The 24182-nt window shown below is 45.2% G+C and overlaps 1 protein-coding gene across 2 annotated transcripts in view; it reads left to right on the plus strand.

The window, feature by feature from the left end:
- Positions 1-14165: 14165 nt before the first annotated feature.
- Positions 14166-24182, plus strand: part of BRF1 (BRF1 general transcription factor IIIB subunit) — a 195972-nt gene continuing 185955 nt past the window's right edge. Inside the window, exon 1 of one of the 2 annotated variants that reach the window (XM_028744966.2) lies at positions 14166-14441. In XM_028744966.2, the coding sequence (XP_028600799.2) occupies positions 14243-14441 (199 nt within the window). In that variant the 5' untranslated portion in view covers positions 14166-14242. The remainder of the gene's footprint in view (positions 14442-24182) is intronic. The other variant, XM_028744875.2, reaches the window with a different exon arrangement.

Below are 24182 nucleotides of genomic sequence, written 5' to 3' on the forward strand. Positions count from 1 at the left end.
GCCGTTTGAATTGTATCCCTTGTGTACTCCAGCCTGCAGGGAGAGCATAGCAAAGCCAGGCTACACTTTCCACTTTGCCAAGCTCCCAGGACAATATTTGCATTAAAAAAAAAAGATCATTAAAGCAAGCTAAAGCTGTCTGTGTTAAAGCCAGAATAAAGAGATTTTTTGAAACTAGACATAGTACGCTTTCAGGTATTAAACACCTCCAAAGGCCTGGTGGAACAGGTAGGTTTCCTAAAATGGGAATCCGAAAAGGTGGAGAAGGCTTTCCCCCGCATCCTCACTGCAGAGCCATCCCTAAGGCTTTGGTGCATCAACTGGAAGTTCCGGCTGCACAGGCCTAGCGCACTGTGCTTGCTCACATCCTCTGCTGGTGGCCTGCTGTGGGTGGCGATTTGGCAGTCTCGGACATTATCTTCAGTACCTGCTCCATCCCAATGGAATGTTTATTAGTGAGCCCTATTAGTTGTTGTTGTTGTTTTAAATGCATTGTATGCTGATCTTTAATTTGCTATTTTAGAATTTTCCTTACGCACACACCATCCTACTGCATTCCTAAAACAATCTAGGACTGCTGGGAGCAAACTGGGATTCTCAAGGTCGGGGTGGACATTTAACTTGATGAGCTTCCTGAAACTGACCCAGGAGTCCAGGCAGAACGGGACAGATGTTAACATCTGCAACTGGCAAGCAACACGAAGACTTTAAATTGGCCAGGGCCTTGTAAATACTAGGAGCCAGGCATTCTGCCTTTGCAAGGTCAACTGTTCTTTAGGCTACAGCTTCCCACTGCTCCCAGTGTCTCTATACCCTCCATGGATTGATCTGGATACAGCCAGCCCACAGACAAGAGTGGGAGTGCTTGCATTGCATTGGAAGTGCTTGCCTTCAAGCCAGTTTGGTCCCCATAAGGTCAGGGCTGGGTGCATCATATCTTGCTGAGAAACAAGTCTGTTCCATCAAAGGAACATTCAGAGATCTCTTAGCATGGGTTAGAAAGCAGGAAAAGAGCCTCTTTTTTGGGCCAGTTCATACATGCCCTTGCATCACTGAACGACAAGGTACAGTGGTGCCTCGCAAGACGAAAAGAATCCATTCCGCGATTCTCTTCGTCTAGCGGTTTTTTCGTCTTGCGAAGCAAGCCCATTGACAGCTTAGCGGATTAGCGCTACAGCGGTCTAGCGGCTTTTCGCGATCAGCTGTTAAGCGGGTTATCAGCGGAACAGCTGATAGGCAGCTTAGTGGCTTAGGAAAAGGGGGGGAGCGGAAAAAACCCGCGTGGACGCGCAAGATTTTTTCGTCTTGCGAAGCAACCCCATAGGGAAATTTGTTTTGCGAAGCGCCTCCAAAACGGAAAACCCTTTCGTCTAGCGGGTTTTCGTCTTGCGGGGCACCACTGTACTTCTGATGAACTTCCCTCTTCTGCAGACCTATTAAAGGTGCAAGAGCCCCAGCTGACCACCCTGTATTTGTGCCCTGCAGCAGAGAAGGGGAGGGATTGACGTTTGGTTCTAATTTCCAGATTGGCAGATGGGTGCTCCTCCTGCGTGCAATATTTTTTTTTGCATGGTCCATGCGACATTCTGGCTTCCAAACCCCAGCCCGTATTCCCCCCACCCCCAATAACTGGATCCAGATTTACCTTTTGGGCAGGAATGTGATCAATGTCCCATTTGTGATAGGTTTACCATATTAAGCCCATCCTTGGAAGCGCCCCAAGATTCGTATCACTAGGAATGTGTGCTTTAAATTAAGCGTTGTTTTTTTTAAAAAGATATTTATTAAGATTTTCAAAATATTACAAAATGAAAAAAGAAAAAGTACAAAATAAAAATAGTTAAAAACAATTCAATCTTTCCATTACTTATCTTTCATTTGCTTATTTCCCGGACCTCCTCACACCTCCCTTTTTTGTATTCCAATTCAATTTATTAGTTCAGCAAATCCTTTAAATTAAGCGTTGTTGGAAATAACGCACGTGCACATGTGCAAGGACCCATAACGAGAATGTGGACACCTTGTTTTTTTTAAAAGAACAACAACAAAGAAACCCTAGGACCTGCCAGTTTGCTCTAAACTAAATAACCAACATTTGGATGCACAACAGCACACAATGGAAAGGCTGGGTGGGGCTGGAATAATGAGCCACACTTTTTATTATTCCCAGCTGCAACATGTCATTAGCAAGAGTGGATATTTCTCCCTGACTCCCGGGCAAAACAGCAGGGGGGACTGGCATATAATAAGCCCGTACAAAGAGAGCTTTCCTCCTGACTCACTTTCTCCTCTTAGAAAGATGATTCACCCTCATATGGAACCAGACCTCAGCAAGTTGCGTGCCTCCACAAGCACGACACGCCTGCCTTGGGAGCTAAAACTACACATCTCTGGAGATAGTATAAAAGAACCTCTTTTGTCATTCAGCAAAGCTTCAGCTCAGCTGGGGAATCTCGATGAACAGCACGCCAAGGCTGGCCTGGCACACGCTAATCCTTCCTTCTCCACGAGGGATTTGGAGCTGCCTCTCCAGCACTGCCCATGGCCTGGGCTGGCACAAATGTGGGGTGGTTGTAGGGAAAGGCACATAAGTCGTTCCGCACCAGGAAGGGTGGTTAAGTTAAAAGTTGCCAGCTTCCTGTTAGCTGCAAGGGCGAAGGACGTGTTTAGCAAAACACTTCACTGCTGTGCTTTGGGAGTTTGCTGTGAAAGTTGCACGCGAGCATATTCTGTTCTGATTTGTTCACCCCACCCCCCGATTTCAACAAGACTCTGCCAGTCTTTCCCAACCTGGTTCTCTCCAGATGTTTCAGACTGAAAGATACCACTTCAAGCTCCATCTATTTCAGCCTCCTATTCCCACAATGGTCAACAAGATGCTAGGAGCCACTGAGAGCCTTGGATTTATCCACTCTTTTAAATTTTTTATATTTTTTTATTAGTTTTTTAACGTATCATTTTCAACAATTATTAAACATACTTTATATCTTATACAATTTTTTGACTTCTATCAATCACATCTGGAAATTTTCCAATCTTTGACTTCTATCAATCACATCTGAAAATTTTCCAATCTTTTCACTTAATATACATTTCTTACTTTCACTATTACATTTAAATCTCATAACTAATATCTCTCTTCTTTGCAATATTTCATATGTTTCTCCTTACAAAACTTCTTGTAGTCCTACTAGCGTAATTTGTTGATTACAATTGCTCTTAAAATACTTCATATATTTCTTCCAATCTTCTGTAAATATCTGGTCCCTCAGGTTTAATCCTTCCTGTCATTTTATCCAATTCTGCGTAGTCCATTAATTTTGTCTGCCATTCTTCTTTCGTCGGTATTTCTTCTTGCTTCCATTTCTGGGCCAACAATACTCTTGCCGCTGTTGTTGCATATGAGAACAATTTACCATCCTGTCTATTAATATCCTCATTTATAATACCAAGTAAAAATGCTTCTGGTTTCTTTAAAAATGTATATTTCAACATCTTTTTCATCTCATTATATATCATTTCCCAGAAGTTCTTTACTTTCTTACATTCCCACCACATATGATAAAATGTTCCTTCTTTTTCTTCACTTTTCCAACGTTTATTATTTATCTTATACATTTTGGCTCATTTCACAGGTGTAATATACCATCTTTACATCATGAATTTATCCACTCTTTTAAAGCCATCCAACTTGGTAGTCCTGTGGAAGTGAGTTCCATAGTTTAACAATCTGCTGTGTGAAGAAGTACTTTCCCCGCTGTCCTGACTCTGCCTCGTTTGTTAGGTCCTTGTTTGTTTGCTTTGGTGTTTCCCCACTAAACTACACTACCTGTTACGTCCTGTTCTTCTTTCTTTTCAAGGTCTTGGCAGGTGAGGTTTTGCAGGCAAAAGTTGAGAAGTGACATGCAGACACAGGTGTTGGCCGAACCCAGAGTGCAATGCAGGTCTGCAATACCTTCTGCTGCTGTCCTCTTCAGCAGACGGCACAGCAATAAGAAAAGGTATTGTTCTGTAATTACAATACAGAGCTTAGAACGAGAAAAGAATAATGTTCTCATATGAGAAGAGTCCTTTGAAAGAGAGAAAAGCACGCTCTCCTCATTTTTAGATGACACATGAATGTGTTGCAACAGGCATTGTTTTAGAAGAGGCATCCTTCTCTCATGCAGCTGTGAGTGCCTCTTGTAGGACGCCGTTTGCCTACTAGCCACGATGGTTGTGCTCTGCCTCCACAATCAAGGCAGCAATGCAATTCCTGGAAACCACAGGAAAGGAGCGAGCTCTTGTGCTCAGGTTCTGCTTATAGGCTTCTCATGGACACAGCTCAGTTGGCAGAGCATGAGACTCTTAATTTCAGGGTTGTGGGTTTGAGCCCCACGTGGAGCAAAATATTATTGCATTGCAGGGGGTTGGACTAGATGACCCTTGTGGTCCCTCCCAACTCTATGATTCTGTGATCGGCCACTGTGAGGACAGGATGCTGGAATAGATGGGCCATTGGCATGATCCAGCAGGCTCTTCTAAGGTTCTTGCTTGCAATTTTTAAAGCATATATTAAAAACAATTTTTATAAGTAAACCATCTTCTGTGCAATCAACTGAAGGTATCAATGTGTTTTAACCGATTAATCAAACTGATTAAACATGATATGCTACTATGAAAACTGCCATTTTGATGATGTTATCCAGGCATAGGCAAACTCGACCCTCCAGATGTTTTTGGCCTACAACTCCCATCATCCCTAGCTAACAGGACCAGTGGTCAGGGATGATGGGAGTTGTAGTCCCAAAACGTCTGGAGGGCCGAGTTTGCCTATGCCTGATGTTATCCTTCCATGCAGCTGCTCAACCTTCTCAATCTTCACAACCTTTTAGCTCCCCCCCCCCCATATTGCAGGGGGTTGGACTAGATGTCTCTTCCAACTCTACAATTCTATGATTCTATAAGAATTGGTGCTAAATAAACTTTATGCAGTAGTCATCGTAACAGCAACAACAGAAGAAATAGTAGTAGTAGTAGCAGCAGCAGTAATACACTGGGCAACAATTTTTTACTTTTTGAATATTGTCTAGATTTCTACAACTGCTTTAGGGTATTTTTGCACTGCTGAATCAGGAAATGGCATCCGTTTCTCTCCATCTGGTCAGGTTTTTGTGCTATGTTGATTTGAAAAAAATCAGATCTTGTGACAAAATCGATTACATTTTTGTGGCATTATCAGCTGATTTTTGTCAACACATATCATCCTAAATATGTTTTTAAGAGAAAAAAATGTTTTCCCAACAACATATATTGATTACCTGATAGAAACATCGATTACTGTAAACTGAATGATGGGCATTGATAAAGGTAAGTACACGTAAATTGCATGTTGCTTCACCATTTTTCAAACTTCAGGGCTTGAACTTCCGTTTCTTGGAACTCCTGGAATGCTCAGTGGCAGGGAGGTCTCTCTTCAGAGTCCAACAGTAGTCAGCCATCATGACTGCATCCCAGCGACCCTGATACCTGGTCTCCATCTCTTTCATGTCCTGATGGAATCTCTCCCCTTGCTCGTCACTCATTGAACCCAGGTTCTCAGGAAACCGGTCCATATGTGAAAATAGGTAGTGCATCTTGACGCTCATGTTGCAGCCCAGGTTTCTGAAAGCAGTCAGCATGTTGTTGATAAGTTCTGCGTAGTTTCTGGCCTTATTGTTGCCAAGAAAGTTCTTCACTACCAGAACAAATGCCTTCCACGCTTCCAGTTCGACTTAATCACCCATAATCACCCAGAACTATTGGACCTGAATACTTCTTGTCATTAAAATAATCATTTCCAATCAAAACAATTATTCGACATGGCATTTTACCCCCACCAACTTCTTCTAAAATGCTCCACACAAGCGTACATGCGAACAAAAACGTAAAAAAAAAAAAAAATGTGGCCATAGCTCAAAAACTTGACCTGATTGAGCAAAACCAATGTGATTTTTGGATTCAGCTCATCAGATTCATCCTAAATCATCTGAAAAAACGCAGGCAACAATTTTGTTGTTGACCAGTGAGATGCTGAAGTAACTGGCAGGCAGGGGCTGATGGGAACTTTAGTCCAAAATGTTTGAAGCGCACCAGGTTGTCAAAGGTTGTTGTATAGGAATGAATCTTGCGGCAGTAATACTGTTCACACTTGCTGGCATCTGGGATTAAGCCCTATCAGACGAAGGATTACTTCTGAATTTGAATTCACAGACTGCAGCCCTGATAAAGAAAACAATTTTAGAAATTATCCTTCCCTTTTGCGCTATTGCACACAGTGTAAGCCTAGAAAAACAGCTTTGTGAAGCTTTGCTACATTTTTGCAATCCGGACCAAGCCAAGGATGCCAGACATTGTCATTTATCTTCGGATGAGAGCTGGAATCCTAAACATACAAGGAGGCCCCTCTGATTCATCAAAAACATACCAGACATTCCTTGCCCAGTATTTCCCAGATTTCTGATTGTGGAGTTTCTTTTCTTCTAAAAACCGGAGTAATGCTTCTCAATGGCACCAGAAAATGCTTTTTTTTTTTAAACAGCCATTCTAAAGCCCTATTTATGCCATACTAAAGCCCTATTATGGTGCTGGAGGAGACTCTTGAGAGTCCCATGGACTGCAAGAAGATCAGACCTATCCATTCTTAAGGAAATTAGCCCTGAGTGCTCACTGGAAGGACAGATCCTGAAGCTGAGGCTCCAATACTTTGGCCACCTCATGAGAAGAGAAGACTCTCTGGAAAAGACCCTGGTGTTGGGAAAGATGGAGGGCACGAGGAGAAGGGGACGACAGAGGACAAGATGGTTGGATAGTGTTCTTGAAGCTACCAGCATGAGTTTGACCAAACTGCGGGAGGCAGTGGAAGACAGGAGTGCCTGGCGTGCTCTGGTCCAGGGGGTCACCAAGAGTCGGACACAACTAAAGGATTAAACAACAACAACAACAACAAAGCCCTATTTGGGCATTTAACTCTTGTAGCTTGAGGTGTGTTTGGGTGGATAAACTGTGGACAAGAGGAAGGTCCTTAACCTTCTGATGTGTGCATCCAATTTGCAAGTTAAAACGGATTGCCACCCATCCCTCTCTCAATCTGTTTAAACAGATAGATTTGCTGCCCTCAAATCTAGTCTGGCGCAAAAAGTCTCTTCATACCAGGTCAGACTGACTACCTGTCCTTCTTGACTAGCATTGCTTACTCTGACTGACAGCAGCTCTTCTGGGTCAAGTGGAGTCCCGTCCCCGCCACCTAACCTTCCACCTGATTCTCTTTGAACTCAAAATGCAAAGGAACAATTGAACGTGGGGCACGCACAGCAAATTTGCAATCAGGAACCACCCACCCTCAGAGAAGGTCAGCATGAGTGAGTTCTGGGCCTGCCACCTAACTGGAAGGAGAAGTGCTCAGAGCAGGGACACAACAGGCAGCCTCTTCAGAATGGTGCTATACTTGGGCTAGAGCAAGGGTGTCCAAACTTTTTTCAGAGAGGGCCAGATTTGATGAAGTGAAGGGTCGTGAGGGCCAGTCAAAGGGCCGACCAAAGTTGTTGACTTTTTTTTAGGACTGAAGTTGTTGAACTTTTTTTAGAATTTTACCCCTGGGGAAAAACTGCCACAGGGGCCAGATTAAACCGACTGGCAGGCCGGATTAGGCCCCCGAAACAGACTTTGGACATGCCTGAGCTACAGCATGGGCTGGCAAACTAAGGCCTGGGGCGGATCCAGCCCAATCACCTTCTAAATATGGCCCGCGGACGGTCCGGGAATCAGTGGAGGTGCAGGTTGCAGCCACAGCAAAGGTGGCATTTTCCCATCTCCGCCGTATCAAGCAGTTGGTCTCTTACCTTTCTCGCCTCGACCTGGCCACAGTGATCCATGTGACGGTCACCTCCAGGCTTGATTATTGTAACTCACACTACAGAATGCCACGGTGAGGCTCCTTGCGGGGTCCTTGCCGCGGGATCACATTCACCCAGTGCTTTACCAACTGCACTGGCTCCCGGTGGAGTACAGGGTCAGGTTTAAGGTGCTGGTTTTGACCTTTAAAGCCCTTCACGGCCTAGGACCCACACACCTACGGGACCACCTCTCCTGGTATGCCCCACGGAGGACCTTAAGGTCCACAAATGACAACATTTTGGAGGTCCCAAGTCACAAGGTGGTTAGATTGGTCTCAACTAGGGCCAGGGCCTTTTCAGTACTGGCTCCGACTTGGTGAACGCTGTCACAAGAGACTAGGGCCCTGTGGGACTTGACATCTTTCCGCAGGGCCTGCAAGACAGAGCTGTTCCACCTGGCCTTTGGTTTGGACTCAGTCTGACCCTTATGTTTCCCTCCCCTTATGGTTTTGATCTATGGGCTACTTTTAAAATGAGGCTGCATTTTAAATTGCATTTTAACCTGTATTTTAAATTGTCCCCCCCCCATTATGTTTTTATTGTAATTTTACTGGTGTTAGCTGCCCTGAGTCCGGCTTTGGCCAGGGAGGGCAGGGTATAAATATATTGTTGTTGTTGTTGTTGTTACATGAGTAGAATGTGTGCTTTTATTTAAAATCCATCTCTGGGTTATTTGTGGGGCAGAGGAATTCGTTCAATTCCACCCCCCAAAATATAGTCCTGTTCCCCACATGGTCTGAGCGACAGTGGACCGGCCCCCTGCTGAAAAAGTTTGCTGTAGTCCCTGAGCTACAGACTGGACAGAATAGCCCACTTCCAGAAGATTCTGAGAGGATGGAGGTAAACAGGAGACTGGCAAATCATAGAGAGACAGAATAGTCCAACTTCCTCCGTGAGGAAGTTCTCTGGGCTCCCAGGAACATTTAATTATATAAAGGTTATTAAATTATTTAGGGAACAAGAGAAGAGCAGAAATAGGGTTTTGGCTCCCTCTGCTGACTGCTTTATACCATTGTTAGGCTGAAAGGAATATTAACTGATGTTTCATCAAAGGGAATTTACCGTACTTAAGGCAGAAATGTTCTCTGGACAGTGAAGACTCTATCTCCAGATTTCCCCCCACTATAATACCCAGAAAAATTTAGAATTTCGCCAAAGTTAGCTAAAAAGCAGGCTGGGCCCCTCCAGATGTCCTGTTTATTCCGCATTCGTTCCAATTTGCTTGCACAAAACCTACATAGTGGTTAGTTTATCTCTGTTCTTTATTTGTTTGTTTATTTATGGGGTGGTTACATGATAATGAGCATTCATCCTGATTTGCTTTTGGGGTGTTAACATGTGTTCCCATTAATTTTTCATTCGCCCCATGATTTTCAATCTATTTTCCTGTCACTTTCCTAACTGCAAAAAATTCAGTGTTTTTTATTATCATAAAAAAGTGGAATAGTTGCACAAGGACAACAAAGTACTTTAATTCTTTAGGAGCAAAGGTGGGATATAAATTCAATAAACACAATCAAATAAATTACCTAAATTCGCTTGAATTGCACAAATCTAAAGTTCCAGTATGAACTTGAAACTCTCCTGGAACCTAGGGATAGTCTGGAGGCAACCCAGACTTGACATCTTTCCGCAGGACCTGCAAGGTGGAGCTGTTCTGCCAGGCCTTTGGCCCGGGTGCAGTCTGAGCTATTTTCCTTTGTATAAGAACAAGCATGAAGGAGGCCTCCCAGTCCGTTCACAGGTCTTATATGACCAGTGAAAACAGTTGGTCCTGGCAAGTATTAACTGCTCTCAATCTTAACCTGATAACAGCCATTTGTCCAGATTTTAATTTGTCTGTTTTAATTAATGCCTGTTTTTATGTATCCGGTGTTATTTCTATGATGTTAGCTGCTCTGAGCCCGGCTCCGGCTGGGGAGGGCAGGGTACATATTATTATTATTATTATTATTATTATTATTATTATTATTATTATTATTAACCCTACTTGCAGGAAATGTGATACAGGATTAGCTGATTGGCTGTCTGTGGGTTGTTCCCCCAGCATTCAAGTTTTTTATTTGCAAACAGTGGCGTAGCGTGGGTTGTCAGCACCCGGGGCAAGGCAAGTAATTTGCGCCCCCTAACCCATGGATTTGCGCCCCCTAACCCGTGGATTTGCGCCCCCTAACCTGTGGATTTGCCCTAACCCCAGATGTTGCGCCCGGTGCGGCCGGCCCCCCCTGCACCCCCCACGCTACGCCACTGTTTGCAAATAACATAAATATTAGACAATTACCCTAAGTTTCTATGCACTCATCCATAGAAAACTAAGGCTTTAAGTGCTGCTTCTGGAGACTTCATAGCATGCTGGAAAGTGGGGAATAAATTTTATTATCCTCTTTTAGAGTTAATAAAATTTAAGGGGCTTCTAGGTTAGCCATAGCTCCTGAAGATGAAAGCAGAAAACAAGAAAGTGTGGGAGAAAAAGTACTTTATGCAAACAGGTTAACAACTAGTGAGTTGGGGGGAGGGGTCAGCGTTGGTTTCATGCCGTCTGTTTTCACAATGCCACCTTATGCTGATCTCAGTTAACTATTTTGTCAAGCAGCGACCATCGTCAAAACTGGATTATAGTTAGAGAGAGAGACTTGTTATTCCAATTATGTTACATGTATTATTATTATTTTTTAAAGCTGCCATATGGATCTCCCAGTCAGGACTGTGGTGAAAGTTGGGGGATCAAATCATTTTACTGCCCCACCAAGCTATTTGTCCAAAAAGGATGCTGTTGTAGGTGCAAATAGCAGCTATGGGTGGGATTTCCATCATGAAATGGGGCAGAAGGAAATAATAATTTTTACACTGCTTCACGTATTTAAGTTGCATCATGTATTGGGGCAGGGTTTTTGAACTAGATGTCCCCCATCCTTTTCAGTTCCAAGATTTTGTGATTTAACATTTGGTATAATTTAGCCTGTCTTCCCAGGCTAAATTATACTGTCTTAGGAAGACAGGTGAACTAATATCAGTGTACTGGAAGAAGCAAAGATCACCAGTGTTGAAGCAATGATTCTTCAACATCAACTTCATTGGACTGGTCATGTTGTGCAGATGCCTGATGATCGTCTTCCAAGCACCTACTCTATTCTGAACTTAAAAATGGAAATTGCAATGCTGGTGGTCAACAAAAGAGGTTTAAAGACTGTCTCAAGGCAAATCTAAAAAAATATTTAAAAATGTAGTATAAACACTGACAACTGGGAAACACTAACATGCGAGCTCTCCAGTTGGAGAACAGCCTTTACCAAAGGTGTCTTGGGCTTTGAAGACACTCGAACTTGGGATGCAAGGGAGAAAAGCGCTAAGAGGAAGGCACGCTTGGCAAATCCACACCGTGATCAACTCCTGCCCGGAAACCAATGTCCCCACTGTGGAAGGATGTGTGGATCCAGAATATGGCCTCCACAGTCACTTACGGACTCATTGTTAAAACCATGCTTATGGTGTAGCCTTGAACAACGGGAACACTCTGAAAAACCCCTCACCCCCTTTCCTGCCAAGAGTCCACAATAGTTCCAAGACGGCTTTCTGTTCATGCTCAGAGGAACCTCAACATGGGGCAGGACTCCTGAGGGAGGAGAAAGGAGGAGGGAACTGGAAAGGGGTATATATACTTGTGCACATGACTGTGAACTTTGTGCATGCTTTTTGTGACTTATCACACTTGCTCCTTCTACCAGTTCATGGATGGTAGAAATAAAAAGCCTTTTCTTCGAACTATTCCTTGAGTGTCTGTTGACTCCCACTTCCCTTTCCCAGGCGCAATATTTTTCCCACCCGAGGGCAAAGCCAAATAAGGCTACAATGGAAGACAATCTTACTCGGCTACGAGTGATCACCAAAGAAGAAGAAGATAATTTAGCCTTAAATGTGCATGTACATTTTCTTCAATGTTTTATATTCTTAAGCACTCTTCCAGAATGTGTGTGTGTTGGGGGGGGGTTAATTAAAGAGTGTTTGAGGAGTGATGGGCAATTTGCACTTAGGAAAATGCTAGACCAAGTGACCCAAGTGAACAATAATTAGCTGAGAGTACTTTAGGACTGATTTGTCGTGATGGAATTTCCAGTACGAACCTTGAGGCATTTCAGCTAAGTGCCAAGCCATCTGCTTCATGTAAAATGAGATTGATCCCACAAGACGGTTTTTCTTCTCTCTGTAGCTTGATCTATTGCTTATTTGCTTAGAAGGTTTATACCTTGCAACTCATGGCAGGAACACAGCCCGGGACCCCTTAGTCCTTTGCCTGATGGATGAGGCAGGAGTTTGGTTCCCTTCAGCTCTCCAGTCTAAGAACAGGCAGAAGAAGTGGAATGTTATTTTTTGGCAAGTTTGGGGTGGGGGGAGCAGCTGCTCCTTACCTGGTGGATGGGACCAGGCTTATCTTCCCCTTGCCATGATGCTCTTCCTGGAAAGGAGGGGATGCAGCTTCTAAGTGGCCTTGCGTCTCCTGGCAAAACACTCCCATTTCACATGCTGCTTTTTGTACTTAGATACACATAACTGGGACGCAGGTGGCTCTGTGGGTTAAACCACAGAACCTAGGGCTTGCCGATCAGAAGGTCGCGGTTCGAATCCCGACGGGGTGAGCTCCCGTTGCTTGGTCTCTGCTCCTGCCAACCTAGCAGTTTGAAAGCACATCAAGTGCAAGTAGATAAATAGGTACTGCTCTGGCGGGAAGGTAAACGGCGTTTCCATGCGTTGCTCTGGTTGGCCAGAAGCGGCTTAGTCATGCTGGCCACATGACCCGGAAGCTGTACGCCGGCTCCCTCGGCCAATAAAGCGAGATGAGCGCCGCAACCCCAGAGTCATCCACAACTGGACCTAATGGTCAGGGGTCCCTTTACCTTTACCTTACACATAACTAGGAAGAAAACCATTGTGAATGAGCCATGTTTCTTAATCTTCTTTCTCTCTTTGCAGAGGCTTTGTTTATTCAGTGGTGACGGAAATATACTCTCCATGCTCAGGGGCTCTTTATTTTTCAGATATCCTGGGGGTGTTCCATGCAGTGAATGAAATCAGCAACCCAAATGAAGGCCTGTCTTTCTAGTGCAACACTCCCTACAAATTCATTTTCCACAGCAGCAATCCAGACTCCTCTCTAGGAAGGTCACTGATTGGGGGTTAAATTCTAGCTCAAGAAGGAGGTAAGCCCCACACTTTAACAGTTAGGGATAATAATAATAATTTATTATTTGCACCCTGCCCATCTGGCTGGGTTTCCCCAGCCACTCAGATTTGACATACACATGGCCACAACAATTCTGAGGAATATACACATTTACTATCAGCCCCCCACAATTCATCAAGCCATGGGAGTGGGAAAGAGGACTTTCTTTGTAAGTTCCGCTGAAAGACCAGCAGCGTTTGGCTCCTTCCACCTGCTCAGTACAAGAACTCAGTAATGAAGAAATAGGTTTGCTTTTCCACCTTCTCCCTCCTACTCCTTTTTCCCTTTAGTGCTGTGTCTTCCCCATTGTAAGCCTGAGGTGATTTCTTTGCTGATATCTGCAAGCTGCAATGTGACAACACCCCCACCACAACTTCTGTGTTTGTGTGGCCTAGGAGCAGGATAAAATCAAAACAAAACACTTTTTGACTTAAAAGTTAATTGGGTTGGCCCCACCTCTGCTTGTTTTCTGCGAACGCGGGGCAAGCTAAAACAACCCATACCGAATCCCTCCAGAAAACGACAAGCCACCAGCTAGACCTGCTTAGCTAGAACCCAAAATCCAAGCGGCAAACAAACCCTCCCTTCGGCATCCCGGCCCTTACCCCGGGGAAGCGAACCAGCGGCCCTCAGACAGCTCCTGGACTCCATCTCCCATCAGCCCCTGCTACCAGGTCGCGCTGGCGGGGGCTGACGGGAGTTGTAGTCCACGAGCAGCCTGAGGGGCCCACAGGCTTCCCGCTGCCCTGCCTGAGGCGAGAGGGCCCGCGAAGCCCCGCGGGAGCGCCTAGGCCGCGGGGCGTCGAGCGGGCTGGAGCCGAACGCGCCCCCTCGGCCCTCGAGCGCTCGGCTCGCCCGTTCCCGGCGAGGGGAGGCGACTAGGCCTCGCCGGCCTCGCGAGAAGGGGCGGCGTTTGCGGGCCGAGGTGGAGCCGGCGAGGAGAGCCGGCCGAGGCCCGTGAAGGGAGAGCGCGCGTGTGGCGGCGAGAGAGAGCAGGCGGGCGGGCGGGCGGAGGGGGGTCGCCGGCCCGGCCCGCGAGGCGGCGGCGGCGGCGGGGTTTTTCCTTGGGCCTGAGGGGAGCCTGCCTCCCTGCTGCCTCTCGCGCCCGAAGATGCCGGGCGGCGGCGGCGGCGGGCGGGTGTGCGCCGCGTGCGGCAGCTCGGAGATCGAGGTGGACTCGGCCCGCGGAGACGCGGTTTGCACGGGCTGCGGCTCCGTCCTCGAGGACAACATCATCGTCTCCGAGGTGCAGTTCGTGGAGAACAGCGGAGGAGGGTCGTCGGCCGTCGGGCAGTTCGTCTCCCTCGACGGTGGGTGACGGGGGAATAAAAGGAAGGGATGCAGAAGGGGAAGCCGGCAGGGGGCAAGGAGGGCTGGCAGGGCATGTGGGGCAGGGGTGTGTGAGAGCTGGGGCATACCCTTCTGTGAAAATACGTCCTCTTCCATATGAAGAAATCATTATTATTATTATTATCATCACCACCACCATCATTACTATTCCAATGAAGAATTGCTGTTGTTGTTATTTCAGGATTTATACCCCACACCTCTGACCCTGTTGCCCCAGCCACTCTGGGCAGCTTAGAACATACATAAAAATGCAAGAAAACTTTTAAAAAACTTCCCTATACAGGGCTGCCTTTAGATTGCTCTAGGGCAGGGGTCTGCAACCTTTAAGACAAAAAGAGCCACTTGGACCCGTTTCCGAAGAAAAAACAACAACTGGGAGCCGCAAAACCATTGCGACATTTATATCTCCAGAGCCGCGATCTGACAGCGGGCGGGAAGGTGACGTCGGGACGGTGCGTGACTAACGCACGCACCGCCCCCATGCGACGTCACAGCCAGTACAGCGCCCGCCACAGTGGGGAGTGTCGGGGCGCACAATGCGCCTCCTCCCCTCGCTAGTATCCGCCCCGGAGCCGCGGCAAAGGTGTAAAAGAGCCACATGCGGCTCCGGAGCCGTGGGTTGCAGACCCCTGCTCTAGGGTCTCATAACGCCATACCCTCCAACATTTATCCAATGAAAATAGGGATGTCCTATTAAATTATTATTATTTTATTTTATTTTACACACGCCCTGTCCATCTGACTGGGTTGCTCCAGCCACTATGGGCAACTTTCGACATATATAAAAACATAACAAAACATCGAATATTAAAAAACTTCCCTATGCAGGTCTGCCTTCACATGTCTTCTAAAGGTTGAATATTTACTTATCCCCTTGGTTCAGGGGTCACAGAACTCCGCTAACATTTCTCCAATGAAAATAGGGATGTCCTATTAAATAATAATAATAGTAATAATAATGATAATATTTATAAACCCTATCCATCTGACTGGGTTGCTCCAGCCACTCTGGGCGGCTTCCAATACATAAAAATGTAACAAAACATTGAACGCTAAAAAGCTTCCCTATGCAAGTCTTCTTTCAGATGTCTTCTATAGGTTGTATACAGTCATACCTCAGGTTGAAGTAGCTTCGGGATAAGTATTTTCGGGTTGCGCGCTGCGGCGACCTGGAAGTAACGGAGCGTGTTACTTCTGGGTTTTGCTGCTCGCGCATGTGCAGAAGGTCAAAATAACATCACGGGCATGCGTGGAAGTGGCAAATTGCGACCCGTGCATGCGCGGACACAGGTTGAGTTTGCTTCTGGATGTGAACGGGGCTCCGGAATGCATCCCGTTCGCATCCAGAGGTACCACTGTAGTTACTTATCTCCTTGGCTCGGGGGCAGTGTTTGCATGACTCCATAACCTCCAACATTTCTCCGATGAAAATATGGACGTCCTAAGGAAAAGCAGGACATTCTGGGATCCCATCAGAAACCGGGGTGGTTTCTGTAAATCTGGGACTGTCCAGATAAGGACACATGGAGGATCTTCTGGGGGTTTAGTGTCCAAGGTGTGTGTGAGAGAAATGGGTGGTATTCTTTATTATTTTTGTTTATTATTTATTAAATTTGCATAGCACCCTAAATTTGAAGATCACAGGGCTGTTTACAACATAGAAATGCAAAATGAGAACACAGAAGATTTATTTATTTAACTTTACGTATTTGCTGGATTTGTTTGCCACCATTCATCCGTAGATCTCAGAGCACTTAACACAGGGGTAGGCAACCTAAGGCCCAGGGGCCGGATGTGGCCCAATCGCCTTCTCAATCCGGCCTGCGGATGGTCCGGGAATAAGCATGTTTTTACATAAGTAGAATGTGTCCTTTTATTTAAAACGTATCTCTGGGTTATTTGTGGGGCATAGGAATTCGTTCACACCCCCCCCAAAAAAAAATTAGTCCGGACCACCACATAGTCTGAGGGACGGTGGACCGGCCCATGGCTGGAAAAGGTTGCTGACCCCTGACTTAACAACATAAAAACGCTAAATACATTATAAAAACAAGAACATCAGAGCAGTGTTCAAAATTAGCCAGGCGCTAGGTGCATTATGCACCTGGCTTTCGACCACTTGCGACCAAGTGAAGATGCCTGGATGCCAAAATGGTGTGTCACGTCTCCAGCACCTCGGGAATCATTGGATCTGGACTGTTTTCACACACTAATACTCCATCCTGTAGAATTCTATCAGTTATATTTTATCTGCACAACCGGGAAGAATTTCTGGAACCAAAATGCTTTTTATGTGTAGCCTGAACAGGAGCACTCACCATTAAGAATAAGAGGTCAGAATAGGCCAATATATATTTGGACTGTCCCTGGATCAAGTGACTTTTCTTCTTTAAGTTCTCAGATCACTTAAACTAGCTCAAGGTTGTCATCTGAACTAGCCAGATGTTTGAGAATCAATCGTAGTCAGTCCATCATTTGAAAAATCAGACTTTAGAGCCAACTTACCCCAAAATGGCAACTAGACATTCTGTTTTGGTGACTCTAACCTTGGTTTAAGGAACCATTTGGTGCTTACCTTAAATACCTGAGTTTCTAACACTGCATCAGAGGTTTTCAGATTTGTCTAAACTTAGGACTCCGCCTTCAGGCCACTGGCTCATCCATCCCAGTATTGTTAACACTGGCTGGCAGCATCTCTCCTGGATTTTAGACAGGGGTGTCTACCAGCTCTACCTGGAGATGCCACTGCGGATTCTGCCTGTGCCCTCCTCAAAGTAATAAAGAGATGCATGCATTATTTATTGGATGTGACAGGAATTTGGTAAAATGTGGGATGCTTTTAATGGCATACAAAAGAGGCTAAATGTCAGTTGTTGCCAGATTCTTTGGAAGCATACCAGTCGTTCACACAGCTGATCACAGATCATTTATTACTATTTAATTTATACACTGCTTTTTTATGCAGTTCTTTGTGTGTGGGGCAGTTAAAGCAGGATTGTTTTTTTTTTGGGGGGGGTACTCTTTGAAAACAAGTTTTATATGACTGGGCGAAACTTCATTAAAAAACCCCAACACATTTTGCTGTTATACCCTAAGGCTGCATGTGTGTGATTATGTTTCCTCATTCTTGCAAGACAGTCCTGCGAGGTAGGCTAGGAGGCTGAGAGGGTATTACAGGGTCACTATTACCTGTTAAGAGTTATGGCCATGGCCATGTAGGGATTTGAACCTGTCTCCCTGGATGTTAGTTTGCCCGTTAACCACCAGGGCATGCTTGTTTGCAAATGAAGGATTCTCTTTGAATCACTTCTTTCCCAAATGCTGCACCTGGCCTAAAAAAGTATTTTTAAATGTTTATATTGTGTGTGTGTGTGTGTGTGTGTGTGTGTGTGAGAGAGAGAGAGAGAGAGAGAGAGAGAGAGAGAGAGAATATCCCATTAACAGCACAGCAGTGGTTTGTGAAATCTCATTTACCTTTTGTCCCTCTGTAAAGGTAAAGATAAAGGGACCCCTGACCATTAGGTCCAGTCGTGGCTGACTCTGGGGTTGCGGCGCTCATCTTGCTTTATTGGCCGAGGGAGCCGGCATACAGCTTCCGGGTCATGTGGCCAGCATGACTAAGCCGCTTCTGGCAAATCAGAGCAGCACACAGAAACGCAGTTTACCTTCCCGCCGGAGCGGTACCTATTTATCTACTTGCACTTTGACGTGCTTTTGAACTGCTAGGTTGGCAGGAGCAGGGACCAAGCAACGGGAGCTCACCCCGTCGCGGGGATTCGAACTGCCGACCTTCTGATCAGCAAGTCCTAGGCTCTGTGGTTTAACCCGCAGCGCCACCCGTGTCCTTCTGTACCCTTCCTTAAAAACCAGACGCACAGTGATGGGTTAAAGTTATGACTTCAAGGCAATTCAGGCAGATATGTTCCTTTTAAACCACACCTTTAACAATTGATGGGGTTTTAGAGTGGGTGGGACGTTTTACTGTCTTCCCTCCCAAATGTTTATATGTTTTTTAAAATTGTTTTTGACGTCACTTTTCATTGCCGTGGCAAAAAAGACTAATAAATCTGATTAATACTAATACTAATAATGAGAAGGATTGGAAGCTTAATATGCAAAGGTTCAGAAAAGGGCAACCAAAATGATCAAGGGCATGGAGCGAACTCCCCTTTAACATGCAGGGTCTGGGACTTTTTAGCTTAGCCTTAGAGAAGGCAAGGAGCAGGTGACATGATGATTTTTATAAAATTATGTGTGGTATGGAGAAAGCAGTTAGAAGAAAGTTATTTCTCCTTTTCTCATAACATTAGAAGTCATGGACATCCAATGAAGCTGATTTTGGAAGATTCAGGACAGATAAAACTGACTTCTTCATGCAGCACATAATTGAACTATGGAACTCGTTTCCACAAGAGTCAATCATGGCACCAACCTAGGAGGCTTTAAAAGAGCATTAGACAAATTCATGGATGAGAGGGCTACCAGTGACTACTAGCCATGATGGTTGTGCTCTGCCTCCAATGTTGGAGGCAGCAATGCTTCTGAATACAGTGGTGCCTCGCAAGACGAAAATAATCCGTTCCGTGAGTCTCTTCGTCTAGCGGTTTTTTTGTCTTGCGAAGCAACCCTATTAGCGGCTTAGCGCTATTAGCGGCTTAGCGGCTTAGCAGCTAAAAGGCTATTAACGGCTTAGCGGCTTAGAAAAAGGGTGAAAAAAGCGGAAAAAAATCGCAAGACTCGCAAGACGTTTTCGTCTTGCGAAGCAAGCCCATAGGGAAAATCGTCTTGCGAAGCAACTCAAAAACAGAAAACCCTTTCGTCTAGCGGGTTTTTCGTCTTGCGAGGCATTCGTCTTGCGGGGCACCACTGTAACAGGGTCCTGGAAACCACGGTGTGTGTGTGTGTGTGGAGAGGGCTCTTGTGCTTGAATCCTACTTGTGGGTTTCCCACTGGCATTTGGTCAGTCACTGTAAGACTAGGATGCTGGGCGAGGTGGGCCTTTCATCTAATCCAGCAGGCTACTCTTATGTTTTTAGGGACTGAACAGCATGTGGTGGCTGTGCCAGAGGATTGGATTTAGGGCAGTTCGTAGCAGGGTAGGGGTGCAGTTTGAATGAGCTGAGGCTGGCAGGGAAGGGCCGTAGCTCAGAGATAGCACATGTTCTGTGCATGCAGGAGGTCTCAGGTTCATTTCCCAGCATTTGCTGGCAGGGTGGGGAATAGGAAATTGTTGTCTGAAATCCTGTGAGTTGCTGCCAGTCAGTGTTGACAATAATGGCTAGATGAACTTGCGGTCTCCCTTAGTGTAAGGTAAAGGTAAAGGGACCCCTGACCATTAGGTCCAGTCATGGCTGACTCTGGGGTTGCGGCGCTCATCTCGCTTTATTGGCCGAGGGAGCCGGCGTACAGCTTCCGGGTCATGTGGCCAGGATGACTAAGCCGCTTCTGGCGAAGCAGAGCAGTGCACGGAAACGCCGTTTACCTTCCTGCCGGAGCGGTCCCTATTTATCTACTTGCACTGGTGTGCTTTCAAACTGCTAGGTTGGCAGGAGCAGGGGCCGAGCAACGGGTTTTCACCCCGTCGCAGGGATTCAAACTGCCGACCTTCTGATCGGCAAGTGCTAGGCTTTGGGGGGCAGGTACTTTTGAGGACAGAAAAGACTTAGTTTTAAGAGGTCTGTGTGACTTTTGTGGGGGCTACTGCATAGTTTCTGAATTGCCCTGGATTTGCGTATCATTTTGAGGTGATCGAGATCAAGAGAGGGGACCTTAAGTGAATAGTGTGTGTACAGAGGAAGTGAAAAGGTGTAACCAATGATGGCTTAGATATGACTGAGTTGGGGAATGGCAGGAATAGGAGTGGATGTGATTTTTGGTGGGCTGAAGGCTGGGAAGTTGTGAGATCAGATTGAGTAGAATTTGGGGGGAAATTCTGGTAAAGGTAGATACCCCCCCAAAAACCCTATACAGATCCATCCATATAGTTCTCACAGTTCAATCCACTACATTTACTTACCTGACTTTCTTTCCTGCTATGTATTCAATGCTCAAATCTGTTGGGTTTTTCTATCTATTTGGTCATGTTTCGTATTCAGAAGTACAGTGGTACCTCGGGTTACACACGCTTCAGGTTACATACGCTCCAGGTTACATACGCTTCAGGTTACAGACTCCGCTAACCCAGAAATAGTGCTTCAGGTTAAGAACTTTGCTTCAGGATGAGAACAGAAATCGTACTCCAGCAGCGTGGCAGCAGCCGGAGGCCCCATTAGCTAAAGTGGTGCTTCAGCTTAAGAACAGTTTCAGGTTAAGTACGGATCTCCGGAACGAATTAAGTACTTAACCTGAGGTACCACTGTATTTGTTTCTTCCTGTTCTTTCTTCATCAACCTCTCTTATTACAGAATCTGTTTTACCACTGAGTTTGGCAAATGTCTAGAAAGGATGGTGAAAGCTGCAGAGGGAGGAAATTTAAGCATGTATGTGTACCTAACCTACTATGGCATCTGAAAATCAAGAAATGTGCAGTAAGAAGTTGGTGTGACACCCACTTCTGCCCAGAAATTGAAGAAAATTTTGAAAGTCAGTGGGCAGTTTTAGCTGTAATAATCATCACAGGCTTATATTTATGCCAGGAACTTTAACAAATTTCACCTTTTTTTCCATTCCCGATGAGTTGAGCAGGAAACAGGTCACTTTCTTTTCACAAGATGGGATTAACAAGTGGGCACATTAAGAGTGGTGTCTTGGTTCTCAAACCTAATCCATTCCGGGAGTCCGTTCGACTTCTGAAAACCTTCGAAAACCAAGGCGTGGCTTCTTATTGGCTGCAGGAGCTTCCTGCACTCAATCGGAAACTGCGTCGGATGTTCCGCTTCCGAAAAACGTTCACAAACCGGAACATTTACTTCTGGGTTTGCAGCATTTGGAAGCCGATTTGTTCGGGAGCCAAGCGGTTCAAATACCAAGGTACCACTGTATAAAATATTACACTCCATAGCCCCTGAAACTTTCACTGTACTATCATCTTTTAGACACTGTCCAATGCCCATTTTGTAGCCCACCTACAAAACCCCAAGTTTGGCCTATTGATGAATTGAAGTTAGGCAACTTAAAACAAGCACGTACCCCCGAGCACTGATAACTTTTATTTCTTAACAGTGGTGCCAAAACTGCTCAAGATGTTAGCACTCTTCTACCATCTGTTTCAGTAATATTTTACAGAACTTGAAAGAGACATTGCCATGTTTAGACTCCAGAAGCATCCTTCCATAAATTATGGTGCTGTTTGTTTTCAGTGGGAGATAGAATGCAGAATTTACTTGACACGTTGGTTGTCGATGTGGCCATTCCACCGGCTCATTAGGTAACCTTATAAAAGAGCTGGGACCTGAAATTGTTTGTTTTTCTCTTCTCTTCTCTTGCCAATCCTTTTGTAGCAGTTTTGGATTGATAATGGCTTATACAAATTATAAACTGCCTTGAGTGGTTTGGCAGAAAAGTGGTATACAAATGCAATAAGTGAAATAAATAGAATCGTATTACCCCACGCCCCTAGCCACTCTCCATATCTCACTGCAAACTTCCACACATTTTTTCAGATGAGCGTATTTCTTAAATAAACACAACAGCCCCAGCCTTCTGTTGAGTGGCTCATTCTCTGATAAAGAGTTTCAAGTGTCAGATAAGCTTGACTGATGGTTGTTGTTTCTGCTATCCTAAAGCCCATTCATGCTGAATTCAAATGCAGAGTTTACTGCAGACATTGTTTCTCTGAGGTTCCTTATAGATTGCCTTCCGAAAGGAAGGCAGGAGGGATGGTCATGCAGAAGACGCCCTCATTTGTGGGTTATTTTAGTAGAGTAGGACTTGTACACAGACTGCCACTGTTTATGCTTACACATCTAGCCATTAGAGCAGGGGCAGGGAACTTGTGGCACCTCCAGAAAGTGCTGGCCTGCAGCTTCCATCTTCTTGGCTGTTCTGGCTGGGGTTGATGGGAGTTGGAGTCCAAGAACTTATGGAAGGCACTCTGGTTCCCCGCAGTTGAATTAGAAAAATAGCAGCTTTCCAAACTACAGGTGGTCTTAGGACAGGAAAATTTAATTAGCATGGGCGCATTTCCTGCCTATAGACCTGTTATAAACTTTATCTTTCTTTCTTTATTAATTGTTACCTTCCTGTCGTCATATAACAGACTTTTTTGAGTGCCTCAGGAGTCATGTGGACAAAACAGATTGTTGGAATCATGTAGGAAAGATGCCGCCCCTTATCATGGACACAGATAACTCTGCCAGGGAAGCTGCACAGCGTATGAGTGACTTTCTCATTGCATCTTTCATGGCTTCCTCCAGGTGTCAGTCTTGTATCATGCATCAGGGCTAAATCTCTTTCTGGCACCCTCTTCCTGTATATTCTGCTTTCATGACAGCAACAAAGGCTTGCTTGAGATGCTGCAGAGGATAGTTTGGCAGTTATGAAAATGCTGAATTGTGCACTTTGTGACTGCATTGATTCCCCCCCTTGCTTTTTATAGAGCTGTATTTCATCCAGAGAAGAACCTCAGAATCTGACTCCCACTGGGGTGATACCTGGGAACAGAAGAGGGGTGGGGTGGGGGGGATGTGGAGAGAATGGGCTTGACAGAACTTGTCTCTGCTGGAGAGTGTTCAGATCTGTTTACTTTCCTGTAAAATTGCTTGACAGCTGAATGGCAGAAGCTGAGAGTAGCCATCTTTTAGCAGTAGCTTTTGACTGAAAACCTGAGACTGAAAAAATTAAGAATCTTTGCCTTTGTTGCTATCAATTGCAGATACTATGGAACTGAAGCATCTAGCTTTTGTATCTTAAGTCTCCCAGTGTAGCCAGTGTGATCCATGGTTATCTCACAGTTGGTTGGACACTTTCTGCATAAGTGGCAGGCTGCATTATAAGTGTGTAAAGTACCAGATAGTATGCGTTTCCTTCTTTGTTTTAGTATGTGTCATTTTTCTCTTTATAAGAGTGCAGTGGTGAAAATATTACTTAAACCCCCACATATTCTCTTACAGTAGAAAAATTAATATTCCTACCATAGTTACTTCCACATCATCAGCTTCCTTGGCTCAATAGTTCTGATAAATAAACCACTTTTTAGCACAAATTGTTCTGTTGTCAACTGGGAGAAGTCTGAAACTTAACGTGCAAATGATTTCCAAAGAAATATGCTGAAAGAGGTCTGGATTGACACCTTTCATAAATGGCATAGAAACCAGAAATGCGTTTTTCATTTTAATTTTTTTCTTCTGACTGGACACATCACCATGGAATGGGTTCTGATGGCTCCTGGAATAATTTATTTGTTAGAAAAAAACTTTCAGTCTTGCACCCATGCTCTTTTAGTCTTGCAGTGTCATAGCTGGGCCACTACTCTGAGCTGGGAGAAGGCACCTGTATCTCAAGTGGCAGCAGTGGATCCAGGAGAGCCCTCAGACTTTGAATTTGCTTCTTCAGAGGGCGTGTGACCCTGTCTAAAGCAGACTGCACACAACACAGCTGAACAGAAGGACCGCTCACTAACAGCAACTCAGTCTTTGTCTGGATGAAGTTTCAGTGCATTAGCTCTCATCCAGTCCATTATTGCAACCAGGCATTGATTCAGCACATCCACTTCCTCACCTGCAGAAGATAAAAAGGAGAAATAGAGCTGTATATTGCCAGTA

The sequence above is a fragment of the Podarcis muralis genome, chromosome 1, assembly GCF_964188315.1.
Source record: "Podarcis muralis chromosome 1, rPodMur119.hap1.1, whole genome shotgun sequence".
Lineage (NCBI taxonomy): Eukaryota > Metazoa > Chordata > Lepidosauria > Squamata > Lacertidae > Podarcis > Podarcis muralis.